The 19,904-nt window shown below is 36.8% G+C and overlaps 1 protein-coding gene across 11 annotated transcripts in view; it reads left to right on the forward strand.

Moving 5' to 3' along the window:
• The window catches only part of DPF3 (double PHD fingers 3), a 238,132-nt gene that overhangs the window by 207,203 nt on the left and 11,025 nt on the right, over window positions 1-19,904 (forward strand). For 4 of the 11 annotated variants that reach the window (XR_015731346.1, XR_015731350.1, XR_009621422.2 and 1 more), the window contains 2 exons: window positions 2,530-3,658; window positions 5,993-8,949. Coding sequence is in view for 5 of the 11 variants with exons in the window: in XM_034417697.3 (XP_034273588.1) it covers window positions 16,861-16,973; window positions 19,488-19,569 (195 nt within the window). In the remaining 6 variants the exon portion in view is untranslated. Of the gene's footprint in view, window positions 1-720; window positions 783-2,529; window positions 4,840-5,992; window positions 8,950-10,614; window positions 10,735-16,860; window positions 16,974-19,487; window positions 19,570-19,904 lie in introns of those variants that run through there. The other 7 variants (XM_034417697.3, XM_034417698.3, XM_034417699.3 and 4 more) reach the window with 4 other exon arrangements.

The raw sequence follows: 19,904 nt of genomic DNA on the forward strand, positions 1-19,904 counted from the left end.
GCAGAACACTATTTCTATGTTGAATGGTTTTTACTTCTACCTCATTCTAACATCACTCAGGGAGCAGCATAAGCATCTCTTTCCCAGAAATTACAACTAAGAAGTATTATCTTTATGTCCTTCTTGAATGCTGCACCAACTACTCCCCATTTTTCATCACTATTTGCTTCAATCCATCACTATTTCTTCCAAAAATTTCTGATATTTTTTTCTTTCATTTGTATGGATTATAGCCGGGGGGGGGGGGGGAAGAGGGCATATTTTTATGAAAATCCTTCAGTTTAGTTGTAGTTCCCTACATAAAGTACAAAACAATTGTCAGCCTTCCCAATAGACCAGATCAGAAGGAAATCAGAAGGAGCTAATTTTATTTTACCATAGGGCTACGTTAACAGAATCTTGCAAGTCTGATATTGTAATACAAATCTCCTGCCATCTCTTTTACAGCCTGATAAGTTCGGGAGGCTCCTTTCTTAGTTCTTTCTCTATCCCTTATGCAACTCCAGGCTTCCCCAAGCAGCATTTGGTACCCGCTCCCAAGGTCATTCCCATATAACATTACAACAATGAAATTCATCTTCACTAAATTATTATGGTATATTCACTACGTTAAGCAAGGGACTCCTCTTTTCAATCAATATTTATGGTCTTCAAAGAGCTGGCCCTTAATTTTAAAGCTTCCATATACTGACAGATCTGAATAATGTGATCTGATTGCAGAACACCATTTTATCTTCATCAGAATCTGGATGATATGAACACTTGAAGGATCTTTCCTCAAGGTAAATAGTATGATGGTACTAGTCTTCTTAAATAAAAGGAAACATGCACTTAACAGAAAAAGAAAAAAACTAATCAAACCGAGTAGCACAATATTTCATAGGATAGGGACAGAATTCACAGTTGACAGTGTTATATATAAGAATATATAATAACTCAGTGACTAGTTTCATTGTCTATATATATAGTCAATAGAGAATCACAACAGATCATTGAGAATTGAATATGTTTAAATGGCATAAAAAGCTGGCTTCCAGAGAGTAGAGAAAGAATAGAATGGTTAGATAAAGGAATTAAATCTATATCTATATTATATATTTTATTGATAGGCACTACTCATTCATCACTTAATCACAGATTTCTTATCACCATGCATCTTTAAAAAAATTTTTTAATCAGAAACTGAGTAATAAAATGCACAAATCAAATGCATTCCTAATAAGCAACTTTGTATGCCGAGGTGGCACAGTGGTTAGAGTGCAGTGCTGCAGGCTCCTTCTGCTGACAGTGGGTAAAATGAGAACCCAGATTGTTGGGGGCAATATGCTGACTCTGTAAACCACTTAGAGAGGGCTGTAAAGCACTGTGAGGCAGTATATAAGTCCAAGTACTACTATTGCTACTATATGTTGCTTGGCCTGGTTTTTAGCAGAAGTGTGAGTTAATTTGTAAAACTTCTGAATTTGATTCAGGCATAGTATGAACATTCATATAATAAATCCTTCTGAAAATTTATCAAGTCCTAAAGAGGTTGGTGATTATAGTGGTGCATTTTTGTAAGAGTTATCACTGTCACTATTTTTAGTAGCTCAGAAGCTGAAGGATTGGTATGTCAACTTAATCCCGTAGCAGATAGTTTAGGTGAAGAATAAACTGAAACTTTTTTATTCAGTTCCAGCATTAAAAGCAGGCAGCTATCATTCCCTTATATGGTCTACTATTCTTAGACTTGTCACATAATTCTACTTAGCTTTAAACTACTGTATCATGAATTTACAGTGTCAGTTCTTGTTGTAGTGAAGTATATGGTCCTGGATTTCATCCATACTTCTGGAAGGTGATGACATGTTATATATAGTAGAGAGAACTTATATCTTTTAAAAAGTTCGGCAGAAGCCAGAATTCCAGTAGATTTTCTTCACCCTGAGTGTTATTGTGACATATGTACTAGCTAAATTCATGTATATGTATAACTAGTTTAGAGTAATAGGGGTACATTAAATAACACACTGGGGAGGGATTCTGCAAGTGAAGCCTGGACAAATGCATAGAGGATATTGCCATGATTCTGCTCTTACTAATGTAGGATCATTGTACAGTAGTAGCCAAAATTGTGGAAATCTTTTGGGAAAAGTATATTTTCTAAAACTAGCTAATAACACCACTTTTTTTTGGGAGTAGTACCATAAAATTATATATCAATGGAAATATAATTTAATCAGAATGTAATGCAATAACTTTTATGAAGGATTTGCTATTAGAATAGCAGTTACAGTATAAAGAAGAAAAGTGAATCACATAGAAAAAACAAGATATAAAAAAGTTGTTTCTATTACTCCAGAGCTGTGAGATGATGCACTGACACAAAGCATGTTCCAAAGAAAGACTTAGTGTGTTTTGGCTCATCCAAACTTGGAGATGCGATTTCTTGTTATACCAGTTATTGCTATTTTTAAAAAAAAGAAAGTCCGCTTGGTGTTTGAAATATCTTTGAGCTTTTTTCTTTCTTTCTTTGCTTTTCTTCTACAGATAACACCCCTGTGCTTACTTGGAATCTGAATCCTTCATGGAATCTATGGAAGAAACCAACCAACTAAGAGTGTTCAAAATGCTCTGATCTTTCTCACATTGCCCGATCCTGTCTCACCTGTGTCTTGTTCCCACACGAGAGTTTGGACTGTGGAATGCCTGCTGGCACTTGCTCAGAGAAGTTTTGGGGGTTCCCTAAGCTTGTGCAATACAAAAAAAAACTTACATTTTTTTTAAAAAGAAAAATATCTTTAAAGTGTTGTGCGAGTTTGTGTGTGTGTGTATGCGTGTATATCTAAGTCCAGGTCAAACTGGAACTGTTCAGCAGCAGAAATGACTGAAAACAAAAACAAAAAAACTAATGAAAAAAAAACTTGACATAAACTAGAACAAGTTATTTTATTTATTTCAATATTTAAGAGAGAAAAGTAGTGCTGACATTGCACAGTATTTTTGTTTTAAATGGATTTTACTTCAGCATTTAAAGGCTTTTTTTGTAAAGGTAGGACTTTTGCAAAACTCTTAATGCAAGATAAAGGCTGTTTACTTGCAGGATAGTTTTTTAAAGTTATGAAAATAAAGATAAACTTTGCTCTCTCTTATACTTTAAATATGCCATTCATAGACCATGCTGGGGTTTTCATTTTTCAAAGTGGATGTGGTAAGTTTAAATTATTCTGGATTATTTTTTGAATGTCTGCTAATGTTTTCTACTTAGCTGTACTAAATTAGACAAAAACCCTAGTCTAAACAAAATATTTTGAAAAGCAAATGCTGACTTCTGGGCAGGTGTTTAAACCACAGAATAATAAAAATGTAGACATTAGCAATAATGCTACTGAAGCTAGGTGTTTTTAAGGGAAAAATGCTGTTTTTTGTAACATTTTCACCTCATGCTAACAGCTCCTTGTGAAATAAATCAACAAAACATGAACAACTCAATATTTAATTACTGGAATAGTATATTTGGAGAAAAGCCTATACCTCTAATAGTATTATATGAAGCATTTGAAAGAACATTTGGGGACATTTAGAAGATTAATTTTCTTTTCTTTTTTTAGAAATTATAAAATGGGATGTAGTCACAGACCATAGCTGTTCTCTACTAAAGTTTTTTTTTAGGACCAAGGTATGATCCATGGACAATTGGTGCTTATAAAGTATGTGTCAGAAATTCTGCAGGAGACTTCCTATTAAAAAGTAACGTGAGAATAGGTTTATTCTAATCATTTTGCTTGGAGGTGCATGTAAATAATGGAGCAATAAGTGATCCTGGAAGAAGTTATCTGGATAAAGTTTCCCTCTAAATTAATTATGCCAGATAATGTAAAATAATCCATTGTGTGTGTGGACCAGCAATACCTTGGAACTGGATGGTGCAAAGGAATTGTATGTGTGCTTGCCTGGAAGCAGATTTTGCAGAGTTTTAGAATGATTTATACCCTAATAAGTGTGCATAGAAGTGTTTAATCTGGTGTGTAGTTAAGTACAGTAATCCTTGGATAAAATCTGTTTGCCATAAAATACAGGTAAAAAAAATTATATGCTTTTCTAAAACCTCAGTCGTCACTGTATGCATGCACAACTCCCTTTTATATAGGCATCAAATCCTATTAGCCAATAACAGACATTCAGGTATAACAGACCCTCATTCCTCACATTAGACTATTAAATTAAATACTTAATGTCATATATTCTTTTGGGGTGTAAATGTGACATCTATTCTCTGAATTTCTGGGAGCAATCTTCAGTTCGCTGCTGCACAATCACTATACAATTCTTTTAGGATTTTTCAGGAGTTCAAGAATGTGAATCCACAGTTAAGTAAATTAAAGTTGCATGGCAGTGGTGCTATAAATTGTGCATATCCTGTTGTCTCTCAGGGATGCTGGATATTAGGGCAATGCAGAATCAGCCCAGAAGAAGCACTACATACATTCTAGTCATGGAATCCAATATGAGAAGTCAATGTCCCAGGATACTGCATACTAAAAATAATGAAAATCCTGTTAGGAGAGGAAAAAGACTCCTACAAAGTACATCAATCACAACCCATAAATTACAATTATGCTGCCATTTTATATAAATATTCCATTAAGTTAAAAAATGTGCATCCATGTTGAAGAGCTTTTGTGTTCACATACAATTGACTTCCAAGACATATCCTGTACACTTTTCTGTAAATATTTATTTGTCCACCTTTTTTAAAAAGAAAAACTTGTGAAATTGCAATTGCTGTATATAATTTTTGAAGGTCCTCATTGTTTACAATGCTGTCCTCCAGTTTGCAAATAAAACTTCCTTCTCTAATTATTTTTGTTTTTTTTCCCAATTGATAAATTATTACTTACTTGGTTGCTTAAATGCTTTTTATGAAAGTATTTTTAAAATTTTCCCTATTGCTTTCACTTTGTAGCAAAAGAGAACAGGACATACAAAAACAGCTGATTTAAAGTAGACTTCTGCTCATGTAACCCATTCTTTTGCTCTTTGAGCAGGAAATTGATCTTATTGGTCTAAATAATCTCTTTCAATCAGTATGATTCCACTGCCTAATCTATCATCCATCTTCTCTGGGAGTTAGTCCAACATCAACAGGAGAATAAGAAATTTCACATCCCTGGCCTTGCATAACCCAAAGCCTTTCCCAGTTCTGCTTTCCAGTTCTAGGAAAGTCATGTTATCTGAACTTTTGAAAGTTGCAATCCTAATATTATTGAACCCAATTTTCAGGGAGACTGAAACGGTTCCTACCTGTAGGGTGTATAAAAGAAGACTTAAGGACTTTTTAAATTGGCCTTTTTATGTTGAAGAAAAATAGCTGTCTGGCACCCTGACCTGGATTAAACCCTGATATAATCCAGAAGACACAATTATCTTCTACGGAAAAACTACAGATGCAAACATCAGACGCTAAAGAGTCATTTGGCCATATGGAAATTAGTCACAGAAGCAAAAAATGAGTTCTCTCAAACTCACATCGAATAGTGCTGAGTTTTAGAAGCAAACTAAAAGTAGATTTTGTAAATTTGTTTTTTAAATGTAATTTACATAATGTGTAGCTTAAGTCTTATTTATTTAACTATAAAATTTATATAGTTTTGACACTATACTGGATAATTACAATAGCTTGTGGACCCAGAGAAATATAAAATTTGGAGCACATTACATTGGGGAAATCTGCAAGAAAGATCATGTGTGCATGCCAGTTCAATAGTGTTTTGTTACTGGAGGTGTTTTGATCAAGATTTTAAGTAGCATGGTTACAAATATATCTGTAATAAGTTAGGCAAGCTTAGTCTACACAAGCTAGAAATTAACTTCTGGTGCATGTAAAATATTGCCTTCTGAAGGAAGCATGTTTAAGATCACAGGACCAGAGATAATAATTCACTACTATACTACATATTTATATATACTATATAAAGGGAATGTACTATATATTCCCTTTCTGTTCCTCAAGAGGGTAATGCATTCTGTGTTGAAAGCTGAAACCAAACAAACCATAAGAAGAGCCCTGGTGGCACAGTGGTTAGAAGGCAGTACTGCAGACTAACTTTGCCCACAGCCAGGAGTTCAATCCTGACCGGCTCAAGATCGGCTCGGCCTTCCATCCTTCCGAGGTTGGTAAAATGAGGATCCAGATTATTGGGGACAATATGCTGACATTTGTAAAGTGCTTAGACAGTTCTGTAAAGCACTATGAAGCAGTATATAAATCTAAGTGCTGTTGCTATTAATGCAACATAACCTGTTCTGTCAGACTAGTCATTATGATTTGTAAACCTTACTTTATGCCAGTTCTTCCCTAATTTGGATGCTTTCCAGATGTTTGGATTCCAATTCTGAGAATTCTTCTGCTAGTGTTGATGTTGCTGAAACCTGTGGAAATTTGGGTCTACATATTTTTAGAGTTTATGAGTTTATGGCTTAGCATTGTAACTGAACAATGATGTAGCTTATTCAGCCAACCATGCTTAAGTCTGACTGAACTGATTGAATCAGGCTCTTACATTCCATGGTGTATTATACAAAGGCTGCATTAGATTTCTCAGACTGTAATTTCTCGATTCTGAAAGCTAGTCACATATTTTACTTCAAATATATCAGTATAATCTATTTTGGAAAAGTTGGAAAGGAGGGTATAACCAAAATGATGTATGATAAGCAACAAGATAAGGCTGTTTCAAAAAAGGGATCATTAAGTGTTTGGATAATCTTTCAGTTTCAAAAAGTTACTGGGGTAGGTAGGTACAGGTGAGACTGTCATCACAAAGCAGTGTTTCTCAACCTCAACAACTTTTAATATCTGTGCTCTTCAATTCCCAGGATCCTGAGAGTCAAAGTCCATACATCCTAAAATTGCTGAGGTTGGTAAACATTGTCATAAAAGATACATTTGAAACTTTTTCCATTTCCCAGTAAGAGATGACACTGTAGTCCAGAGGCATAGATTCATTTATTTTAAGTATGAATTTACCCTCTTTTATATGCTAAGCAGTTTCACAAGTCGTGCAATCACAATACTACTTGTGTTAAGAGAAACAAGGTCAAAAAGGGCATTATATTAGCACTTTAAAGGTACCTGTGTGTTTATGGGAAATGTTTTTTTTATATCCAGTCAGACATTCTGCATTTTTGCATCTATATCCTTGGTTTTTTTTTTTCTTTTCTTTTTTGCTTGGTTGCACATTTTCAAAAGGTTAGTCAGCTTGTCAATTAACTGAATGCTTTGTGGCACGTGAACCTGTCTGGGTGGAAAGCCTGTGGCAAACCAATCATAAATTTCTGAGCCCTGCAGAAATTTTCTTCTAGGATAAACTTGGTTGAGGATGTCATGAAAACAAAAATGGGCGCAGATACAGTATCTATAACTTTTGTGTTATAGCTAGTTATTCTGCCTAGTCATTTGATTTTCAATTTCAAATGTGTTCTATTAATTTTTTGCTTGAGAAGTAAACATTGAAATGCCCCATGTAGAGGTATAATATCTAATGACAGCTTTTACCATCAATGGGTAAAATCTTTGCATTTTCCATTGCTGATATTATAAAGTTGCAGAGATTATTTTATTTTTAAGAGCACTTCATACTATTACATTAGATTCCAGCTGTTCAGAGAAATATTCCTACCCTTAATTTCCCTGTATTGCAAATTGGTAGAATAAGCTAAGACAGATTTCCTTCCTGTTAGCTACTTTTGGCAATGGGTCTATATAACCCATAGTGTTTGTTTATGAGACATAATGGTGTGCTTCTCTGGAGGTTGCAGTGACCTACTTTGTTCCCATATGGTGTCAGGCTGATGCATGAATACAATTCTTTCTCAGAAGACTTCATGAACAAAGAGCAAGTAGCTTGCTAGCAGCTAGTAGTTTCAGGGCCAACAAGGTGAAACAGAGAATTAGCTATTTATCCTAACGAGGAGACTGTAAGTAGCCCCCTGGTGGTTTTCAGGTTAAGACTTTTGTCTATAATACTGTGTACATGGATCTGGAGGGGGGGGAATCAAAGATGATCCTTTTTAATGGAAAGATCAGAGCCCCTCATTTATATTGATAAAAGGTGCTTCCTTGTCAGGAGCTCAAATGTTGGAAGGTGGAGGAAGGGATGCCTCAGTCCTTAAGCTGACTAGGCAGTGAATCTGTGTGCTGCCTGATGATACGTCCTAGGTTATGAACGTTTCTATTAGGACACGGTATGCAAGGTTTTTTTAAAAATATTTTTATTTGCACATTCTCCATTTTTTCTCTTCATTTATTTGTTTCCCTCTTCTGTCCTGGTACCTGGCAGAAAACACAAAGTTTTTTGTTTTTGTTTTTTACTCTGGGAATTTTCCCGGTCCTGTACTGCCCACCCGACGCACATCAGATAGACAAACAGCGCATAACTAGTTTTGCTGCTTCACTATTCTGCCACGGACACCTTGTTTTACAGAAGGAATCCTCCTTTGAACGTAGTTCTTTCATTTGATGCCCTTAGAGATGCTTAAGATTTAAATATATATATACCTTTCAGCTGCAAGGATTGTGTAGTGCTTCAGCTGTGATCTGATCTCTAAAACACATTTTGGAGTATATGGGAGTGTAAACATTGTGCCTGTCTGCAATTCAAAGCAGCTGTCTCTTTTACCCTGGATCAACGTTTTAAAGCAGTATTTTTTAACCTCAGCAACTTTGAGGTATCTGGACACAAGCTCCCAGAGTTCCTCTGGTTGGGGAATTCTGAGAATTGAAGTCCACATGTCTTAAAGATGCTGAGGTTGAGGAACTGTTTTAAAATAAAAGCAGACTTGGCATATTCTTGTTCACACCCCTCTATAGTCTGAAGTATATCTTGGAGATCAAATCCAAACATTGCACGACATTAACATTTAATAGCCACAAAATATTCAGGGTGTCATTAGGAAAAAAAAGAAAAAGGGAAGTGGAGTGAATGGAATGAAATAATCTAGAGAAGAGTACGCAGGGCCGGATTTAGATGAAAAGAGGCCCTAGGCTATTCCACTTATGAGGCCCTTTCACCTATAGTGAAAGTGTAATTTTAATTTTGCTAACAATTTGAATGTAGGCCCCTCTTGATCTTGAGGCCCTAGGCTGAAGCCTAGTTAGCCTATAGGAAAATCCGGCCCTGAGAGTACGTCCAACTCTCTAAAATGTAGAACAAGAGCTCTTCACCTAGAAGGGTCCTCTAAAAATTAGTATTATATAAACCATGTACCAAAATGTTACAATTTGTCATAAAAACATTTCACTGCCAGAAAAGATTGAGATGGGGATAATGATTAGGAGTTTCTTCCTCTGAAAGAAAATGTTTTCTATGCAACCCCCCAAAAATGATCATAACAGTAAATGCATCACATACTCTTGCTGCCTGTGCAAGATTAAAAAAAAAAAATCCTTATGAGCCACCAGGTGACTGACCAATCCCAACTGTTTCCAGGCCAAAAAAAAAAGCTTTTATTTTATGGAATATGTAATTCAGAACATGACCTAGATTCAGTTCCACTTGCACTATTGGAACTAAGGATAGGGAGTACAGCATGCATATCAGATTTGGAATTGAAACTACTTATGTGACATCCTTTCCACAAAGGATGACCCAGAATTAACTCACTGGATGGTGATACAAATTTGGGACCCCTATTGAAACTTTTAAGCTTTCTGCTGTCTGGGTCAAGGAAGGTGTTTTCTAAATAGCTGATCCTGAAGAATCTTTTGAGCAGGGCCTGCTGGTGTGGTGAGCTATGAGACAGCTCTCAAAGCGAGCTGTTCTATTTTTGCTCCAGTGTACATCTCTGGTGTGATGTGCTCTGCCTTTCCACACTAAATCTTTTTGTCCCTGGATCTTTCCTTTATGGTCATTAACAAGCTCCCTGAGCTTGGCTGATTTGAAAACTAAGCAGGAGCAGCATTAAAAAGTATGTGAATAGGAAACCTAGGTTAGACTGGGAAGACTAAGCAAAACGTCCTGGAAGAAGACAAGCATAGATGACTTCCATACACTTGTCAAGATGAGCGTATGGATGTGCCTGTAAAGCCACCAGATGTTTAGCTTGATTTGAAGGAGGCTTGACTTTGCTGGACTAGAAGTGACGCCAGGGAATTCAGCAGAATGGCCATCCATTCCTCCATTTTAAGAGATTGTATAGTATTTATAGATCTGTAAATTGTATTCAGTTATTCAGGCCAATCCACAATTCTCAAAGACAAACTAGAGTTAACACTTGAAACAGAGACTAATAGCATCTAATAGTACTTTATCCTCTAAAAATCTCTAAACAAACAATTAGTTTTTGTGGGATTCCTTCAGATACCAAATGACATGCCCTCTTGATATTTGATCAGATTATATTGATGTTCAGAGTAGCGAAGAAGGTAGAACTGTGGTGATATTGAAGAAAAAAATTGTAATGAAGTAGGGTGAAGTCTATAGTGAGGTAAGTATTTGATTTCTAAGTTTTGCAGTAGAATTGTACATAACTAGATACATATGAAACAACTTACTTTCTTATTTAATATAAATGGATTAGCTTAAACTTAGATGCTAACAAGCCTTTGAAAAGTCTGTTCTTTTTTTCCTTCAGATATGTAATATCCTTTCCCCTCTTCATAGTGAGCCAGCAGATGGGATTTAAATGCTACACCATGGGATAGGTATTTTACAAAGACTGGTTGTGAGCAGTCCTCACAGGATCAAGTTGGTGGTGAGTGCTGGCAGGAACAGGTCCAAAACTGTCTATTGATCTTCCTAATATAACCAGGAGCTTCTAGTATTGCAATAGCTCTGCTTTTTCTCTGCTACTGTGATAATGATGAGGAATCATCTTCTTGTAAAGTAATCAATAGCTACAGTGCTGAGTTCCTGGCTGCTGATGTAGGCCTCTTATAAGTAGCATTTTGCACACAGAATGCTCAAATCAGCAGGAATTGGACTTAAGGAAAGAGCTTTGCTCAATTCTTCTTTCTGCTCTACCTGAAAATCTTTGGGACACATTCTGGACTTGGAATTGTTTCAGCAGAGCTTCAGTACAAGGGATGGGGTTGATGGAAATGACCTCCCCCTTTCTGCAATGGAAATTCTCCATTGAGCACCTTCTAATTGTAGGTGACAATTGAATATCCAAGCTAATGTCTTCTGTTCATTTGTGGTGGATTATATCAATAATGCAACATGATAGTCTAAATTTCCATAATCCTCCTAATCTTTCAGACACAGCAGTAGTATCAGATAAACCTGCAATTTTTAAAAGGAAAACTGCATTTTTTTTAAAAAAAATGAGAAAACAGTGAGCTCCTCATATGTTTAACTTAGTTATATTAAAAAAATGTTTTCAAGATGGTACATCTAATGATGTGTGAACTGGTTAATGCCAGTCACTTATACATTGAATAATTTTTAGCCCGAATTTTTTTTATAAAATAGTAAGCTTCATATATCAATGGAAACTATCATATCTAAACCCGTTGCTTGAAAAATTCTTAAGGAGATTAAATGCCTTCGCAATTGCTGTTTTATAAGTCATAATCCTAAAAACAGGAGCTGTATTATCAAGGGCCAAAAAATTAAATTCATGTAACTAGTCAGTCTAAGGCAGAGGTGTCAAACTTGGGTCATCATGACTTTCCCCCCCTTTGCTAAACTGGGTGTGGCCAGCATGTGATGTATCCGGCCTGCAGGCTGTGAGTTTGACAGACCAGGTCTAAGGTATCAGTATAGCAAGAGTAAGCAGATGTCAAAACTATTCTGAATTTATTAGGAATGTATGGACATTTATCAGGATAGTGACATTCATTGCCTTCCATACAAAACAGTAAAATAATTCCACAAATGCCCCTGAATAACATAATATATTCAATAGCCTATTTTCCCCCAAAATGCTTGTCTTACCATAGGTAGATCACTTTTATTGTTAAAGTTAAAAGATACACCAGTGATAAAGTAGCACACTACTTCCTTACTGCTTTCCAAAATAGGTATACGTAAAAACATGTCCCTAATGCCAGCAAGAGTCAAACTCAACTATAAGGACATTACTATTTCCATTTTTAGTTAGTTAGAGGAGAACTGATTCCTGGATCTATCTACTGCATGCCACTGTGGTTATGTTGGCTGGGAATTATGGGAATTGATAAGAACTGCAGAGTGGAACTTCAAATTCTTGTTCTTAGGGTGCCTTATTGTTATAGGATATTTGCAACTGGAAATGGAAATAGGGAGCATATGGCAAAAGAGAATAATATTTTGGTGGAAAGAGGTCCTAGGCATTGCCTTTTATCCAATCCTGGCTAGTAACAGGGTTTATGTGCTTTAAGTTTATACTGAAAACACACTTAAAAAGGACTGTGTCTATATTCACTAATAAACTATGTTTATAGTGTTGTGAATGCTATCTGATCAGTTTAGATTTCATTGTACTGTGGAAGTTGGGTTAATTGATTAAATCAAAGTTAAATTAAACATAGCTAAGTGTGTTAGCTATCTACAGCTGAGAGAAACTATTGACTTTTCACATAAAGGCAGCTTCAAAGCAAAGGGGATTTCTTTTCCCCAAGAAACAAATCTGTAGATAATCTTGGTGGTCTAAGAGATTATGATTGGTCCAAAGTCACTCAGGGAGTTTCTGGGGTTACAAAATGTCAGTCAGTTGAGATTTAGCAAATCAGGAAACAGACTCCCCAAGATGACTAAAACCATCTCAGAATAATTTCTCCACAATCATCTCTGTGGCTTCCAGCACCAGACAACTAGAGCCTCATTATTCCCAAACCCTAAATCACTTCACCATGTTCAAATTTGATTCAGATTTGTGTTTCATTTCTTAGACTAGAAAGGTTAGTAGCTGTTTGCTAGCTAGGTAACTAGACTTTGAGCAGAGAATTATAGCCCAGAAAGGGTTTTTTTGTGTGTGTGTTAACAAATATCCTTTTCCAGCTAACAGTTCAAAATTGTATAATTTTTAGTCATGTCACTTTAATTACATCAATCACCCTTATATGATCTCATAATCCCTAACATGACTTATTTATTAGATTACTATCTCATCTTTCTGCCAGGAGCAGAAGATGGTATTGTTAGCTCTCTCCTTTCCAATTTATTTCTACAACCACCACCACCTGGAATGGGTTGGGCTCAGAAAGAGCAAATAAATGTTTCTCCAGTCTTATTCTAGCATTTTAATCACTAATTGGCTCATAAAATGTAATCATCAAAAATACATTGCCAAGCTCACATGGTCGCTGTCACTCTTCATTGCATATTGTTTTAAGAATTTGTTTGAATTCTTGAAGCTCCTTCTTTCTCGGTCTCCTTAGACTGTTCTAAATATTAAACACCAGGTGTAGATTTTTACCCCAACATGTTATCTATTTTTGACTGGCACAAATGCAGTGCTCCATCAGGGGAACTTCCTACAATTCATTGCATGTTTGCTTGTGGTACCCCGGGATCTTTCTTGTTTTTGTGAAAAAACTCTATATGATGCTTAAAGTGCATAAAATTCATTACAAAATTGAAAATGCAGAAGGTAGTATGGTGGGGCAAGTGCCACAAAATAATAAGGCATTGTTCACTGTTGTATGAAATTTTGGAATAGTACCCACCATTGGATATCCCTGTGTAATTTTCCAGTGGGGCTATGATTTAAGGTATGGGTGAAAAAGATGTTCAACATAACTTCTCAATTATAAGTGAAACAATTTTGACTAACCGCAGTTTGGGGAATTGGCTATTAGGAGCAGGACTACTGTATGGAGAGGCATATCCTCTGGGCTGAGGCCACTGCTCAGATGCCTGTTTTCCCTTTTGCAATTGTTTTTAGAAGAAAAACAAATAGCAGAAAATGTAAAGCATGGATTTTTCTACTTAAGGTTCTTTCTGGCCTGCAGATCTTCTGCTTTTCTAAAATTCCTTTCTCTAAGTTATGTCATCAGAAGAACTGTTATATGCAAGGTGTAAAAATATACAAATCAATGGATCTGCCCAGATTCAAGAGAAGGAAACAGATGTGCACATGCAACAGAGGATACATAAGATCTAAGAGGAATGAAGACAACTCGGTGTCAATGAAATGGTCATAGAGCTCTCTGTTTTCAGTCCCCAAACTCTCACAAACCAGTTCAAAGCATCCTGCAATTGTCCTCACTGATACTTTCTTGCAATGCTACAACTTGTCTGTTGAAGAGCAGTCCTCTCAACTGAACAAAGTGAGTCAAATGGTGCAAAACTGGCAGCTTATCTGTGTCTCATTCCTTACCTCAATATAGTCCTGCATCTGTTTCTGTATTGATTAAAATACAGAAGCAGCTTATACACAAAACCACTCCCCACTACTAAAATAGAGAGGCCAAAGTGTGGACTACTGTCATGGCATCATAACCTCCACGGAAGAAGAAAAGCTGAGCATCCTAAGAAATCCAGGCGTTCCTACCAACATTTTTATCTCTGAATTCTTCAGCTGCAGAGTAGCACTATTAAAAGAGAACCACTGAAAGCAATGTGTAGCGTAGTATATGAGAATGGGAAGATGAAATGTTCTGGAGACAGGAAATGAACAAAAGAGAGAGATTTACAAGTGGAAATTGAAGCAATATGTTAGTGTGTAAAGAATACATTGAAATGAAAAGTTGAAATCTTTGAATAGAAAGGCGATTGAGAAGTAAATTCTACCTGGGGAAGGGAAGAATAAAAGGTAGCCAGTAAACCACATTGAACTTAGTAAAAGAGAGGAGTGGGAAGAGTAAGCTGGTTTTCCCACTATTGCTACTCCCAACCCCAAATTTAATAATTAAAACTCAAACATTTGTCATAGCCTGATCACCAAAGGTTTCTTAGAATGTGTGGAATGACTTAAAGGCTTAAGAATAGTTTGTCTATTTTTTTAAAAAAACATACCTCTTCTTCTTTCTCATGGGTCAAGTAGGAAAGTTTAAAAAATGATAAGAGATATATGACAAAATTTGCTTGCAATTTTGCAAGCCCTATCCAAGGAAAGCAAAGAGGTCAAAGGATTTAGTCTGACAGCCTGATAGAGGTGAAGACCTCGTGTCTTTTGCACAGGTCTATCTTGAGTTGTAGCCTCTCTAACTTCTAAGAATACTAAGAATAGTGTTTCTTTGCTCTTTCACGTAGGAATGAAACTTCTTTTTCCAGGCCAGGCCTGAGTGTCAAATGCAGAAGACCATGACAATTGTTAGACAAAATGGAGAAATGGTTGATAGGAAGGCTGAGTTAATCTTTTTTCCTACTATCCATTTTCTCCACCCTCATATACCCATTAAAGCAAACATATAGTTTGAGACTGAAAGGTTTCAGAACTGAAATATTATTTCTTTGTTGGTTGTAGGAATTCTTTTATAGACTAGAAGAAAGAGAGTTGAACAATGCTACCTACATTTATGAGGAAAAAAATAATAGAGGGAGAATAAGTTATTTGGGAATTTTCATCACACATTCTTAGTTGCTGTTCCTTATAACTGTCTTTGTTGTGAGCAAAGATCCTTTGTTAATGACTTTCCACCAAAAGCTTGTTGAATACCAGAAATATAAAATGCCTCATTTAGTACACAGGTACATATGGGTCTTGTACAGAGGTGGGTTTCAGGAGGTTCTGATCAGTTCTGGAGAGCCAGTAGCGGAAATTTTGAGTAGTTCGGAAAACCAGTAGTAAAAATTCTGACTGGCCCCGCCCCCATCTATTCTCTGCCTCCCAAGTCCCAGCTGATCAGTAGGAAATGGGGATTTTGCAGTAACCTTCCCCTGGAGTGGGGAGGGAATGGAGATTTTACAGTATCCTTCCCCTGGAGTGGGGTGCGAATGGAGATTTTTCAGTATCCTTCCCCTGCCACGCCCACCAAGCCACATCCACAGAACTGGTAGTAAAAAAATTTGAAACCCATCACTGGTCTTGTATCCTTCTCTGCTTCTGCACATGGATATTTTGCTACATGTTAAAATTTGAGGGCGGGGGGAACATAGGATGAAAAATATTCTTTTGAAGAAAGATGCCATTCACTTATGACGGAAGATAAGGCAAAGGATTGTGGAGAAACAAAATGGGCTGTTTCCTTATTGTTTTCCTGTTATAAAGAAAGAACGCTGAACCTACCTTATGTTTGTTTGTTTGTATCACCCCTCTTCCAGAACTCCCCATTGCTGGTCCTGCTATAGTAGTCCTGCTGTTTGGCAAAACCATCCACACGCATGTAGGGAAGGTCTAGAGTTTCAGCAGTAGTTGTCCTTCCCCTGTTGCTAGCTCTCCTACTTCTCTTCCTTTTATAAATTGTTTTGGATTGGTGGGGGGATTTTTTCAGTTGATCCTGAAAGCTTAGTTGTGCAGTTTGATTTCTTCTGTGCAGGCTAACCTTAGTAGTGCAGAGCTCTTAAAAATATAAGTTTGCCCCATTGTCCTTCTGATGTATGAATTTGCATTGCAGTTACGTTTCAATCAGGTCAAATAAATCTTCAATTTAAAAAAAAACTCTCCCTCCAAATCCTTCATTTATAAAGGAAGAGGAAAAGCCTATTCTTTCTTCCTTCGACTCAGTTGTCTTGTTTTTTTTTAATTGAAAGGAAAAATAACAACCACAAAGTTTTTAAGAGCTCTGAATAAAATTGCTTTGCCAATGGGGCAGTGGGAAGGAATGACTTATTTTTCTTGTGCCCGGCAGCAAAAGGGTTAATGCTTGCTTTCCTCTTTGATATCCATTAGTTTGGAACCCATGTTGTGATTGGTCCATGTCCATGTCTGTTTTGTTCCTGAACTGTATGACTTTGATTCAAAGAACCATTCAAAGTACAGCCTACTCAGCAGAGGTGTTTCCCATTCCTCCAGGTCACCCAACGTGCCTGCAGTTCACAGCAAATATGACAGAGGCGGTCAAAACCTACCAGTGGCAATGCATCGAATGCAAATCCTGTAGCCTCTGTGGGACTTCTGAGAATGACGTAAGCTTGTCTTTGTTATCACCACCTAAATTAGACATTTGTAATAATGAGTTGCAAACTAATGTACACGATCTCCAGGGTTCATTCGTTGAGCTCAAGACATCCAAGCAGCCAAAGGGAGCTCTTTTTTGTAAATTCTACATACATACTCAGTTACCATATACTTCCTCGTCCTTTTTCCCTTTTGTCCCCTTCAAAATTGCTTCCTGGTTCTCACTTGGGATTACTTAAGGGACCAAACCTGTCTGTTTTGTGGCAATACACAGTCCGATCCATGTAGACTGAATCTTAGCAGCTAAGAAAACAATTCATCTTTTAAGAGCAATACTTCCTTCCCCAGAAGGATTGTGTGCTGGTTCAAATGATATGACTCAAAGGCCTTTATTAGACATTATTTGCCCCAGTCAAGTCATACTTTTTACTACAGAGCTTGCAACAAGCCGAACAAATTTGAAGAAGTGCTGTTCTAACAATATATCAGGAGCAAAAGTCTCAATCCTATTCAGAGGTTGTCTCTTTTCAAATCTTGCAAATGCCTATCTAATGGCAACTGCATCCAGTCAGCTCAGGGCTGTGATGGATGCCAATCAATGGTAGGCTCTTATAAAATGATGGTTTTGCTACAGAGTGTATTGGATTTGAACAGTGATGACCCATAGAGTCTCAAGTAAAAAAAGGACCTTTAGGATGGCATCTATGTCAAAATTGAACAGCCCTCTCTCAGCAGAGGGGGAGGGATATGACACCATCTATCTCCAATCTACAACACGGTCCTTTCAACAGTTCCAAGAAGACCCCATACCAATTTGCCCCACTCGGGTGACCCTGATGACACAGGTAAACCTCCTGGTGACCTTAATGACCCGCTAAAAGAATGCAAATGACCAGCTGTCTCCAAGGAGTATAAATCCTTCCATTCCCCACCATCCAGTAAGAGCTGAAGAAGCTTCTTGGATGAGAAGCAAAACATCTTCAAAGAAAAATCAGAAAGTCCAGTTGCCTATTGAAAAAAAAAAAAACACCTTTGGGATGACCTTTAGAGATACTATGCATTTTTTATGCATTATCTAAAAGAAACTTTTTCTAGTTGGCATGCATATGTAGTTCTATCCTAAGAGGTGCTCTTAGCAATATATACATGCAGAGATTGGGAGAAATAATCTCTCAGCATGGGATGAGATATCATCAATATGCCAGTGATATCCAGTTGTATGTCTTTACTTTGGGCTGAGCAGGAAATGCTGCAGAGGTCCCTGGAGGCTGTCTGAATCTAGATGGGGGGAAACTAGGATCAGGCTTAATCCCAACAAGATGGAGTGACTGTGGATTCCAGAGATAGTCCATCATTATTTCTAGAATGGGTTGCACTCTCCCAGAAAGAATTGATGTGCAATTTAAAGGTCCCAGCAAATTCTACAACAATGATCAAAATGGCCTTTGCATAATTATATTTATGTGCCAGCCATGGTACTTCATGGGACAGGAAGCTTGCTTTATTCAGAGCACCTCTTGAAGAGCATTTGAAAGTTGGTTTTACTCAGAAAAACTCAGAATACCATACTGTTTGAGGAAGGTGGTATGAATGGATGAACAATAAAATAAAAAAAGGAAAAAAAGATGTGCCTAATAAAAGGAATAAGTAGTTTAAGAAATACCAGGTGCATATCTTGTGTATATGTATATATGTATAAACATTGCACTTCCGATGTAAATAGAAATGATACCTAATATATTTTACAAACTTAATAAAAAATTTTTTTTAAAAAAAGAAAGTTGGTTTTACAAGCAGAAGACTGTGCAGTTACAGTCTATGTAAACCAAATTTTTCTCATACAAAAATATGACTAAGGAAGCTTTTATTAATTGCCAATTAGTTGGGGTGCAATTCAAGGTAATAGTTGTCACTTGTAAAACACTGTGTGATTCAGGATTTGAGTTGAATCTGCCCATCTGGTGAGATCAGAGAGGGAAGACTCTCCACCAAGGGAATGTCATCTGCCATGACCTCTTCTGGGTGGCCTAGAGTATTCCTCCTTTGGAAGAGCCTCCCCTTGGATATCTGGTCCACCCACTTCTTATTTAGACTTGTTCAGAAAATTTGTCTCTTCTGGAAGTCATTTGAGAATGAGAAGGAAAATCATAACATCCCCATGCACAGGAACATTAGGTTGAATGTTATCAGCAGTTCTGTAACATTTCCCCCCTAATTCCTACTTGCATTGCAGTTGGCCACTCAGATTCAGATTAACCTCTCTAAATGAGACTGTTTTTCTATTTCAAATGCATATTGCAATATGCAAGTTAGTTAGATTGCAAGAACATGACAATGTATCACAAAATGAGCGTTTGTAGGAAGTAATCTCTTTATCCATTGTTATTGGTGACTGATGTACTCTTTGGTTACTTATCATTACACATTAACTTTTTAGTACAACAATGGGCAGGGTTACATGTTTTTAGCTAGATTGAATAATGTATATATATTTTTCTTTTTTCTCAACAATTCTGGATCAGGACCAGTTGCTCTTCTGTGATGACTGTGACCGTGGTTACCATATGTATTGCTTAAACCCACCAGTCTCTGAACCCCCAGAAGGTACAATTGCTTGGAGTTTCTATACCAATCATTTCACGATAGCACAATCAATATCATTTCAATATTCATGTACGTGTTTTGGCGGCGTTGTTCTTTTCCCATATTGCTGAAGCAGATTTTTGAAAGCGGGAGGAAAGGCATAGGGAAATTGTCCCATGTGGGGTTTGTCTTGCTATATCATACTTCCCATGTGAAATTATAGTCAAAGTAGCTTAAACAATGCAAATCATGGCAAAAAAGCTGTTTAAAGCAGTTCCTGCTTTTTTCCCAATGGTTCCATCTTGTTCATTTCATAGCAACAAATCTAAGGATCTCCTTAGGTCACATTTAGCTAT

Source organism: Pantherophis guttatus, chromosome 1 (genome assembly GCF_059756535.1).
Source record: "Pantherophis guttatus breed Tessera chromosome 1, ASM5975653v1, whole genome shotgun sequence".
Classification (NCBI taxonomy): domain Eukaryota; kingdom Metazoa; phylum Chordata; class Lepidosauria; order Squamata; family Colubridae; genus Pantherophis; species Pantherophis guttatus.